The 12,128-nt window shown below is 38.3% G+C and overlaps 1 protein-coding gene across 1 annotated transcript in view; it reads left to right on the top strand.

The window, feature by feature from the left end:
• HDAC9 (histone deacetylase 9) overlaps nucleotides 1-12,128 on the top strand; it is a 230,515-nt gene that overhangs the window by 168,665 nt on the left and 49,722 nt on the right. Inside the window, exon 20 of the mRNA XM_074150909.1 lies at nucleotides 5,555-5,673. Within this exon, the coding sequence (XP_074007010.1) occupies nucleotides 5,555-5,673 (119 nt within the window). The remainder of the gene's footprint in view (nucleotides 1-5,554; nucleotides 5,674-12,128) is intronic.

The raw sequence follows: 12,128 nt of genomic DNA, 5'->3' as shown, positions 1-12,128 counted from the left end.
GATTTTAGGGAAAGAGCAAATAATTTATGCTACTAAGCCATTCCAATTACAGTTTAAGAACAGTGTGGATTTTTTTTCTCAGTTACATAAATTACTGTCCTGGCCTGGTATTCCTGCTCGTTTCCTTTTTAAATTACCAACACAGAGAAAGAAACATAGTTATTTGCATCAGCTTAACCTTCTTTGGAGATTTCCAGCCCTGTGTGATGGTACTTGCAGAGTCATTTCTGGGTTGGGTACTGCTCTGCAATCTTTTCTGGGAGAACAAATGTTTGGGAGCATCCTAACCATGTGCTTTAAATGTACAAAAATAGAATGGAAGAATAAAAGGAACAGAGTCCCTTGGTAGAATCTCTTTAATGTCTTGCATCTGATGTTCAGATTGGTGGGGAGGGGAGGATCACATGCCTGATGTTTTCTCTAGGACTACACCCAACTGGAAGCCATCCCTTGGCTTCTCTGCAGACAGCAGCATGCCCAAATGGAACATATCAATTCTTTGGGGAAATCTCCTTAGTGAGAAAAAAAGGAATCTTTTCAGCTTCGCAGACACACGCTCTGTTCCCAGTACCATCAGACTTAAAGGAGGATCTTCACTACCTTGGGCTGGAGGACACAGTTTCATTGTAACTGCAAGGTTTAGCATAGATAAATAACTCCTGTGATCCAGCTGCTCAAGCTTTCAGGCTTTGACATGTTTATTAATGAAAATGTGAGAGAAAAGAAAGAAACAGTCAGCCAGGCAAGATGCCCCCCATAACTCTGCTGTCATCATTAGGTGAATACGGTTTACCAAATATTTATGCTTCTATATGTTTCAGGATCACAGAAAATAAATATCTTTTATGTGTTTTATTTTCTTTGGAGAAGGGAGTAGAGGAGAGTGTGAGTCATACTGGAAGAATAAAATTCACTTCTCTTCTGACATAAACTACTCACTTCATTGGAGAAGGATCCTAGCATTAACTTCTGTTCGCTGAAAAATCCCTGCAGCCCGACTGGCTTCAAGCAGGAAGGTGAGGGCCTGCCAGTCCCCAGCCCATATCTGTCTAGTGAACTATGGCCAGAAGCAAAATCATATTTCCTATTCCTCCAGTGGGTAAGATAATAACTGTTTCTACCCAGGTCTGAGTGCAGGCTGCTGGTGCACCCTCGCAGAGCATTTCTGATGAGCAGAGTTTTGACCCTTCGCACCGTAACAAATCCTGCCAGCTGCAGTCTGACTTCTGAGCACAGGGTTGGTCTGAGGAATTTGGGAAGGTTAACATGAATATCTGATCATGTATGACCAATGCTAGTTGTGTGCTTTAGAAAAAAAAAAAACGAACATATTTTCTGTTATGATCTGATTCGAAGTATTCCATTCTTAGGCAATTGAGAAGGGAAGTGCTGTGGTTATGCAGCTCCTGAAGAGGCAGTCGATGAACGATTTCTTTCTTACACCTTTCTGTGCCCTCCAGAGTGTAGATGAGATGGGAAAAGAGCAAGATACAGGGTCTAATGATTCTCTGCTCCGAGACAGTGAAGGGTCAGGAGCTGTCCCTGCCTTTCCAACCATCCTCACTCTCCTGAGGTAGGAGAAGACTGTTTACGTGGGAAAGGTGGCTTTAACGTTGCTTTTAGGTAAAAAAAAGGAATGGAATCTAGTGCTCTGTGTAGGCTTTCTTTACAGCTGCCAACCTCAAAATGTTTTTCTAAAGACAGTTATTCAGGGATAATGAAGGTGCTGAAGCCTGAGAGGTGGTAAATGCCAAAAGGTTTTATTTATGTCCCAGTGAAATTTAGTCCATATTTAAAAATGAATGTATATGATTCCTTATAACCCTTCATAAGAAAGGAAACTATCCGTCAATTTTGTGAAGGAATTTACACGTGTGTTTTGTGCCACAAAGGAGTTCCTGCCAAGGCAAGATAAAGGTTAGAGAGGTCTTACCTTCACAAAGTCCAAAACAAAGTGCTATGATGATTCCCAGACATTCAGCTGCTCTTCTCTGAGTAGAGATCTCACAGTAGTTATTCAAAAGAGGAACAACCTTCAATGCCTGTTGGTTAATGTAGAGAAAGACTGGATCAGAGATTTAGGAACTAGATGTCTATATGGTCCTCTCGCAATTGAGAGACTCACGACTGTCATCTTTTTGAAAGACCAAATAGTAGTCTTGGCTGCTGTAACAAGGACCACAGACATCCTGAGATGTTTTAGAGAAAAGTCAATCTTGCTATCCTAGTAAACAGATTACATTTTCTACAATGTCTTTTTTAAAGAAAAGTCCATTGAATTTCTGTTCCGCATTAAGTCAAGAGAGTGTAAGATGAATGAGCTCCAACATTCCAAGTCCCTCAACATTATGGAGGATGAAAGAGAAATGAACAGTGACACAGGTCTTGTGGGCACATAGGTTAGCTCTTCTGGTATGTAACATGCAGAATAGCAGCAGCAAAGTGCTGTCATAACTTATGAGACAATATTATAGCAAAAGTAGAGTGCTACTCTTCTGGTGAAATGTAATAGGCACTGTGTACATCTTTAAAGGAAAAAATTTTTTCTTTCAAAAAAATCCTCTTAGGTCTTATTTTAGTCACGTGAATTCAGGTAACACCACAAGCAGTAACAGAACAGTGCATTCTAAATGCTACCTCCAGTTATTATCCTTATAGCCTTCTCCTTCCTTTATTTGGGATTCCTATATATCATTTCTGTATAGATTTATGCTAGAATTGCATTTAGAATATGCTACTATTTCCTGTTCAGTACTATTAAAGATGATGTTAATAGCTATTCTTGGTGCTTTGTGTTGAAAGACCTTGCTTTCACTATTTAATAATTTTACTAATATTACCAGTGCGGCTGGCAGTTTTTATGTCAGACATATGTATTTGACAAAACTTTTGAAGAAACTGTGGCTAAACAATTTTTGCTGCTTCTAAAAATGAGATTAAGGGTCAAATGCATTGTTTTGCCCAAGTTATAAAAAAAATGTGATGACATCTTTATGCTTTTGAGCAGGGTCTTGAAATGTGGCAGAAGTGTGTTAGATTTTCCCAATGTTCCAAATTATAAGGCTCTCAAAAATCTCATTCTGTGTTAGCCTGGTTAGGATTGTTAGTACTCAGCAACTTGAGTTTCCAGAGCTTCTGTCTGCACTGAGCACACTCCATCCTCTGACTCCTGAGCATTGTCTATGCTGTACTCTGTGGTGCTGCCACTTTATCTGACATGAAGAAGTAACAAACAGAGGCTGACTTGAATTTAAAGAAATGTGAACGGAGAGGAGGAGGGCAAAAGCTCAAGTGGCTGCAGATAGGGAGGGTTCTTCATAGGATCCCTCCTTCTTTCAGTGCATAAGATATATGGTGCTATGGGGACAGATCAAGATTGCATGTCAGCCACAGTCCTCATCACTAATCGGGATCCGTGCCACATGTGTTGCAGACATGGGGAAGTTTGGGAAGTATGTGTTGCTTCAGACAATGAACGTATAATTAGAGTATCAGAAGGTATGTACATAAGAAAGATAAGATGTGGTTGCATAGGAGTTCTTTATTCCTGCTATTGTTCCCTGACTTTGGGGAGATTAACCTGCAAAAATGTTCAGTCACTGTGGTGTCTAATGTAATTATTCATATGCGTACTTTGTGTGTTATACAGTTATACATCATGGAAATGTAGGAATTCAAGATCTAGAGGAGAAGTAATCTGACCTCCTGCCTCAAGGCCATGTCAGCTTGAACCTGTAGCAAGCTTGATAGATATTTGTTTATAAAAAAACTCAAAGTGATGGAGACTTTTCAATTTTATTAAACATTTTATTGAAATCATTATCTGTCTTTACTATTAAAAAGCTTTTTCCAGTGTCTGAACTACAGCTTTCCTGCTGCAACTGCTTCATGTTCTATCCACAGTGGAATTGCAGAACAGGTTATTCCTTTTCTCTTGCAACAACCACTTACATATTCTTGGACTTTTATCATATATACTCTCATGTTATGTGAATCAAATATTTATAATTCTAACATTTTATCCACTTAGGTCACAGTTTTTAGAATTCTTTTCTTTCCTGTTTGTTCTCTCAAGTTGGTCAAGGTCCTTCTTGAAGTGCAATGCTCAATACTGGAGTTCATATTTCAGCAGAGGCCTACTAATGACATGTAAAAAAAAAGGAAAATTTCACATATTATATCACTTTGCAGACGTTCTTGGTGCAATTACAGCAAAATGAAGTTGTCTCCATTGTTGTTTTTTTTCTAATGTAAAATTATATTCATTGAAGTGTTGTATGTCCTGGCAAAGAGTTTTACTGAATAAAAAGTGAAAGAAGAACCTTCCTAATATTAAAATTACCTTTGAGGAAATCAGAACAAAATTAATTTTATATAGCAAAGATCAAAAACTAAACTAAAGAAAAACCTAAAGAGTTGTCAAAATATTAATAATATGCTATTTTTTTCCATACAGAAAACCTTAATGTTTTAACAAAAACATCCCCTCTTTGGCCAAAGTTGTTTTAAAAAAAAAAAAAAAATATTGAACTAAGACAAATAGTATTACACACGTGCAAAACTGATCTTTGGATTTGGACCAGTGCAGACCAACTGGCATTTCCTTGGTCTAATATATTTGGAATCGAAAATTAATTTGTATATTTGCCTTTTAAGGTTATTGATGTCCTCCTGAATTAGGGCAGTCATTATAGGCTCAGCGTTTGTTGCACTAGTGTAAAAGCCATCCTGACACCTTTCTCTTTGGAAAGTCAGCCCGAAAGAAGGAATCTGTGAATGCAAAATGTTGGGTCTTATCTTCTCCTTCCACACATCTTTAATGCTTTGAGTTTTGAGAAGAGCAAAAACAAAGCGACAAAATATCCCCATGGAAGTTTGTCAAGGAAGGGGTTAAAAAAGTGGAATCTTTGACTGTGAAGGGCTGAATTATCTTCCTGACACCAGCAGGGGTTGCTGTCACTAGTTTGTGGTTGTCACATTCCTGTTATGCTTGACCTTGGAAAGGCTTGACAACATAGTCTGGATTTGATTAAGGGAATTTCATGTTTTTCCTTTGCTAGAGTCACCCCCCACCTCGACAAACATTTAAAAAAGTTAAGAAGGAAAAAAAGAAGTTTGGAAAGCAAACATTTTCCCAAAAGAAATTTATAGTTCAAATTTACACCAAGTTCGCACTAACTGGAGCAGTCCGGGTTTCCACTCAGGCTTTGAGTGCTCTCTGTAAACCATTAGTCACTTCCCTGGAAGAGGCAGCTTTTTATAGGCAGCAGGATAAAGCAGGCACAGATGTGTGTGTAATATTAGTGTCTTTCACATGTACCTGCATTTCTTTTTCCTAAATCCTAGAAAAGAAAAAAGAGTGACCATAGAAATTAATTGAAGTCTTGGACTTTTTTTTTGGTTTTGGACAGCTACCATGAAGACTGGTTTAATTAAAAGAAAATATGTTTTTGGTGTACAAAATCTTGCTTTGTGGGTTTTTGAGATTGTGGCAACATATCATGAAGATAGAAGTTCTTTCAATGTTAACAGGTTGGTTTTTTTCACTCTACAGGACTGTGATTATGCCAGCTGCCAACGAGTTTGATCCAGAGATTGTCCTGGTGTCAGCGGGATTCGATGCTGTGGAAGGCCACGATCCTCCACTGGGCGGGTACAAAGTCACAGCTAAATGTAGGTATTGTCAAAAGGCGCATGTTTTTGAGTTGATATTTTTTTCAAGTTAGGAACCTTACTTTAAGTGCAGTTTACATCCGTATTTCTATTTCATGAGATGACACTGAAGGAAGGGACCGTCTACCAGTTAATACCCAGAGATGCCTGTGGAGCTGTGGGTCCCGCTCTGCTCACGGACAGGGGGGAAATGAACATGTTAGCATTTCTGGCTCACTCCTTTCTGTTCCTTTTGGCATTTTTGTCTTGGCTTTTTAAAGTATTACTTTTCTGGCATTCAAATAACATATTAGAGGTTTCATGCTTTTCAATAGGCCCCATTTTCCAAATGCTGGAGTAAGTTATTTCTCTTTAAATATATATTGGAGATTTTAGACTTCGGAGGCCTAAATCCAATCTCATATTGCTCCTTTGTTATTGTAATCTTTTCAGCTCGATGGCATTAATCCTGAATTACATCAGTGTTCACGAAGGCCAAAGTTTTCTAAAAGACTACTCTGTTGGGTTGCAATGTTTGGATGTCCATTTCAGTCCTCCAAAATGTGTGTTCATGGCAGAGATTTAATACTTTCTGAAAGACAGGTCTGTCTGAGGTGTCTCATATGTAGTGCTCCAAAGTCACTAGTTCTTGGTGGATATTGTGGCCAAAATGATTCTGAGCCTGGGATGTTAAGCAAGGCTGGGTACTGCAGCAATGCTCTGTAGAGCAACGTGCATTGGAACATCACTATACACAAATCGCTTTTCCTGAGACAACACGAAATGGTTTCCTAATTCAACACTGTTCATAATGCTCCTCAGTATATATTCTTCTCTTCAGTATAGCTCAAGAAATACCACAATAACATTTTGTTAGTTATTAAATATGGATCTCTGCTGCTAATGACAAATGCCTTGGGACATGACTGGAGAAGTCAATGAGACCAAATGGCATTTACCACATTGCACAAATGGACACCAGCTCACAGGATTTTGTCCTTCTGACCTCTGCCTTTTGTTACAGGTCAGTAGAATGAAACTAGTTGTTACCTCAGGAGGAGCAGGGAAGAGATATCTATTTTTTATTTTCATTCTAACTGCATGCTGCACAGGCTTCCCTGAATATCAAGGGTGAAAGGAGAGATGGACAGCTAGACTGACGGCTCAGGGTGGCGTGTTGTGGGAAGCGGGAATGCAGGGAGCAGTGCAAGGGCCTGCCCAAAGACACTCACACTGGGGCTAATGCACAAGTGGATGGGAAAGGGAATATCCCCGTGGCTGCAAATAAGACGCATTGAGTTTTAGCACAGTTTTTCAGGTTAATGCAGTGGGTGTGCTAGAGAGGAAAGAAGGGTAGCGGCCTGTATGCATATTTGAGTAGCACTTAACTGTGTATTACAATTTTTGGTAAAATGTTGCACATGAAAAAAAACCTTTGTAAGGGGTTTGCTCATTAGAGACACCATTTCATGAGCTTATGTGGTAGGGAGATGGGCTTCCGAGCAACATAAAATAGATATCTTGTTGAGAGGCATTGTATAATTATCTGTATTTAGCAACTGAGAATGCTTGCTAAATGTCCCTTAAGTATGCCTAGTGCTCCACTGTGATGCTCTGGCATTCATGATGTTCCGGCATAGCAGCTTCAACAACTTACCCGGAAAATGCAATAACATTTGTATTTTCCTCTCAGAATAGACTGAATTTCACCCTGAGAGCAAAGAAAAAGTGTTTGATATTGCGATCAATGTTAATTTTCATTCATGAATGGATTAACTTTTCATAACTTTTTTTAGAAACTGAAATCACTGCATTTTTTAACATAAGAGGCTGCACATCTAAAAGTTGCTTATTTGTTTATAAGCAAAAAATATGGTGATTTACAGGAGGTGGCTCTTGTTTAAATTAAGGGAAAAGCAAAGATAGACCCAGATAATGATCATGCACCTGAGGGATGAATAAAGCCTTTTGTACAGAGCCAAAGGAATTTATTATTTCCCCAAAACAAAATTCTCCACATACCACCATACCATTTTAGAACATAGCATACTATATGTGGTATGTAGAAAAATGAACAGTCTATTAAAAAAAAAGTCCAAAGAGAAACATTCATATTAAAGATTAAAAATACTCATGCAAATTTTTAATATAATTGGTTTGTAATAATTAGAAATGATGCCCCAAACAAGTAAATGCAAATTAAAATTTAACCTGTAAATATCCTTTTTTTATAAATCTTCAGCATTTTGTATACACTTAATACATTGAATTTTCTGATTTCTATGACCCAATACAAACTTTACACATGTAAATTAGGAAGACATTGACATCAATGGGGAGAAGATGGGTCCTTAGCTAGTAGTTTTCCTGTTAAAGAGAGTTAGGGAGACTCTAGATTCTTGATAAGGAATCATTTATGTCTTTCCTTCAGAGAAAAAATTAAATTGTATTAACCAATCAGCATTCCCAAGTCATAAAGTAAAAACCATAGGGTGAAGATAACAGACTGGACTGATTACCTTGGAGTAACCATATAGTAGGTATTTACATACAGAAAAAAAATAGTCTACTAAATCTACACACTACGAGAGGTGTACATTATAACTTGCTTTAACCCAGTGTTTTACTTTTTCCTATATCAACATATAATCTGATTTACTGAGGAGTTGTCATTTCTGACTAGTAAACAAACACATCAGCAACAAAATAGTCATATATGTTTTAGCAGCTGGGCGGGGGATGGAAAAAGGCCAATGGAGATCAGTGATGATAGCAGAGCTAGGAGATATCTCACTTGCCTAATTTATTTCCAGTCCCATTAAGTAAAGAAATCACTAATGGTCTTTTTCCACTGAAGAGATAGTATTTTAAAAAAAATTGGGAGGGAAGTTTGAGTCTTTCCTTTCTTATTGCACTTTTCAAATCACTTTCCCTCAGTAAATCTTTTTCCCAAACTGCCTTTGCAATTTGTTCTTATCTGTTGATTTTTTGAGGAGAAAAGTTTTCACTAAACTAATGAATATTTAACTAACTTTTACCTGGCCCCAAAACAGATTTTGTTTGGTGCAATCTAGAAATGAAAACAAGCATTAACCAAATATTTGTTTCAACTCCAGCTTTGAGGATTTCACAGGCACATTGTCTTTGTGTTGGCTCTTTTTATCCTTTGTTCCTATCCTCTCACTTAATGAAGTGCTACTGTTTCAAAAGGTGCTCATACATACCTATGTACACATACACATCTTGAAACATACTCGACCCATGTGCATAAACTTTGAGATAGTTTTTATATTCTGTTAAGGAAAAAGATGGGCTTCAAAGACTTGAGATGGCTGGTGGCACATGGCAGAACTTTCTGCTGCCAGGAAGCTCTTAGGCCTTTGGTATCAGCTATATGCCTAATATCTTAGTTAGAAAAGGCAAGCTTTATCAACAACACCATTTATAAGACCACGTAGCATAAGTGGAAACAGTAGGTATACTTCTGAATGCACAGCTACTTTGTCAGGAAGAAGCGGTTGTTTGGGAAAAAGCCCATTAAACTTCTCTGGTAGTCCCCTCAGCCCAATGTTTTGCATCAGTTATAGGTGCCAACTCCTTCTCAGGAGCTTCTCTAGCTTCTGGTTGGGTCTGGCTCAGATTGTCAGGGATATTCAAGCAACTTATCTCAGGTTTTACTTTCTATGGCCCCTCTTATGACTCAAGCTTAACTTCATTAGCCAAAATAGCAAAATATTTTTTGTATTGTCAAGTCCATCTTTAGTATTGGCATAACTCTGTCCATGTTGCTTGATTAAACTGGTTCCCCAAGCTCTGTGGTGAAGGTGGATTGAGCAGTGGGACCTCTCTCATGCACAACTCTCTTATGGAGAGTAACTATTGATGTCATTGGGATTCTTTTGTTTACATTGGGGACTATAAAAGTGCTTTAATTTTACTGCAAACTCTAATCAGATAAATGAAAAACATGCCTCAGTTCCTGACTAGCCTAATATTTCCTTTTTAATACTAGAAATGTATTTTTTTTTCAATAAAGTACCAGATAACATATCAGCACAATGCATTACCCAGTATAAAGACATAGTTGTATAAAATCTACTTTTTGTACTGGAGTAGTAAAAATTGTATTGACAATAAAGTATAAGAAAAATAATGGAGAAAGAAATAAAGGGGATAAAGGAATTTTAACTTTAGAATAGTAAGGCGATGCCTGAAGAATATGAATCTACTCTTCCATCTTGTCCTGATGACACGTAGGTGGAACTACTAGCTGATATATTCTGTGCTTTTTTTTTTTTATAGTTAATTTTTACAGCCTCTGCTAAAATGTATTGTATTATCACACCACTTGAATTTTGTACAGTGAACAGGCCTGAAAAAGAGCTGCCAGATCTGATCATAAATTTGCAAGTTGATACACCCTGTAAGAGCACTGTTTTTAAATTTAGCTCTGCTGACTGAAGTTCTCCCTGTAACATTATACTGAGGTGAAGTACTTTCTCTTTGTTTTATAGAGCAGCCCTTAGAATAATGCTTGCATTAAAGTCACTGAGACCACTTTACTGTTCAAGTAAATATTGTACATAATTGCTCAATAAATGGTGACCATTCCATAAAAAGAATAAAGTAAATAGAGAGGTGTCAAGCAAGAATGAAGATTTTTTTTCAGGGTACTTATCTTCCTGAAGCACTGCATTTGTTAAGGGCTATGATGATTTACTGGAGTTTTCCTGTTGTTTTACTCTCTTATTCCAAGATGCTATTTGATACCAGAGTGCAAAATAAGATCAGCAATTAGCAACAGGGAAAGATACCACTGCAGGCATTTAAAGAGTAAATTATATTTTTTCAGTTTGGATACCTGTCTACTGTTACACCAAATTTGTGATGCAAAGTTGATCCAGTGCCTAGAATATAACTGACTCTTGACTAAGCTGTTCTTCTTTGAGAAAATTGCAATAACTCTCTTAACTTATCAAAAGCTGCATTATACCATGATATGTTCCGTTCACGTGGGACCAATGAAAAAAGTGCTAAAGCTATGAAAGTGTCTCTTCTGACGAGCCCTCGGCAGGTAGTGCTTAGAGTACTTCACTGTAACAGTGCACAGTCTGTCTGATTAATCACAGCAGAGGAAAAAATTAATACTCTAAAAAGTTTAATTCCAGAGGATATGTCAACCTATGTGGCAGAAATTAATGTGTAAAAAGGGCTGCTGACTTACATGTAGCCTACAGGTCTTCTTCAAGGAATCTCTTCTCATGGCTTCTCAGAATACAAGTAGAGTAACCAGGTTGAACTTGCGTGCCTGTCCTGTTGGGTTCTGCTTTGCCCTTCATATTTCAGTTCCAACTTCCCACAGGCAGTAATGATTTTTGATGCCAAGTCTCTGAATTAAAGAATCATAGAATGGTTTGGGTTGGAAGGAACCTTAAAGATCATCTAGTTCCAACCCCCCTGCCATGGGCAGGGACACCTCCCGCTAGACCAGATTGCTCAAAGCCCCATCCAGCCTGGCCTTAAACACTTCCAGGGATGGGGCATCCACAACTGCTCTGGGCAACCTGTTCCACTGTCTCAGCACCCTCACAGGAAAGAATTTCTTCCTAATATCTAATCTAAACCTCCCCTCTTTCAGTATAAAGCTGTTACCCCTCGTCCTATTGCTCCACTCCCTGATCAAGAGTTCCTCCCCATCTGTCCTGTAGGCCCCCTTTAGGTGCTGGAAGGATACTATAAGGTCTTTGGGAAGCCTTCTCTTCTCCAGGGTGAACAACCCCAACTCTCTCACCTGTCTTCATAAGAGAAGTGCTCCAAACTGCTAATCGTCTTCATGACCCGCCTCTGGACCTGTTCCAGCAAGTCCTTGTCCTTCCTGTGCTGAGGACTTCAAAGCTGAACACAGTACTCCAGGTGTGGTCTCACCAGAGCAGAATAGAGGGGTAGAATCACGTCCCTCAACCTGCTGGCCATGCTTCCTTTGATGCAGTCCAGGATGCAGTTGGCTTTCTGGGCTGCAAGTGAATGTAGCATACAATGCTATAAAAAGATAAAATACCTAGTATCTGGAGATAAGTAAATTCAGAAGTAATGTGCACAGTTTTAATAATGAGATGACTGATCCCTGAAACAAATGATCCAGCATGGTGTATTTGCCATCACTGGAAAACTTTAAGTGAGACTTATAAATAGATGGCTTACAACATCCTTACAAATAGTTATGTCATAACACGCTCAGACATTAGAGGCTTCATACAAAAATAACTTAATGAAATTTCTCTTCAATGACTGTGCTTTCTTGAGTCTTCACAATTGTCCTACTGTATCTTGGAATTAATTTGTAAAGGAGTTCCCAAATAATATTGTAACTATCTACTAGACAGTACCTTGGACTGACTGTGAGTTATTTAGGGTAGAGTGATTATAATGTCTTTTGGGAGGGACTACACTTTCTTGTGATTGTCTGAAAGACTTTC

This window comes from Numenius arquata, chromosome 7 (assembly GCF_964106895.1).
Source record: "Numenius arquata chromosome 7, bNumArq3.hap1.1, whole genome shotgun sequence".
NCBI classification, from domain to species: Eukaryota; Metazoa; Chordata; class Aves; order Charadriiformes; family Scolopacidae; genus Numenius; species Numenius arquata.
Note: the sequence above shows the minus strand (reverse complement) of the source record. Positions and strands in the feature narration are given on the sequence as shown.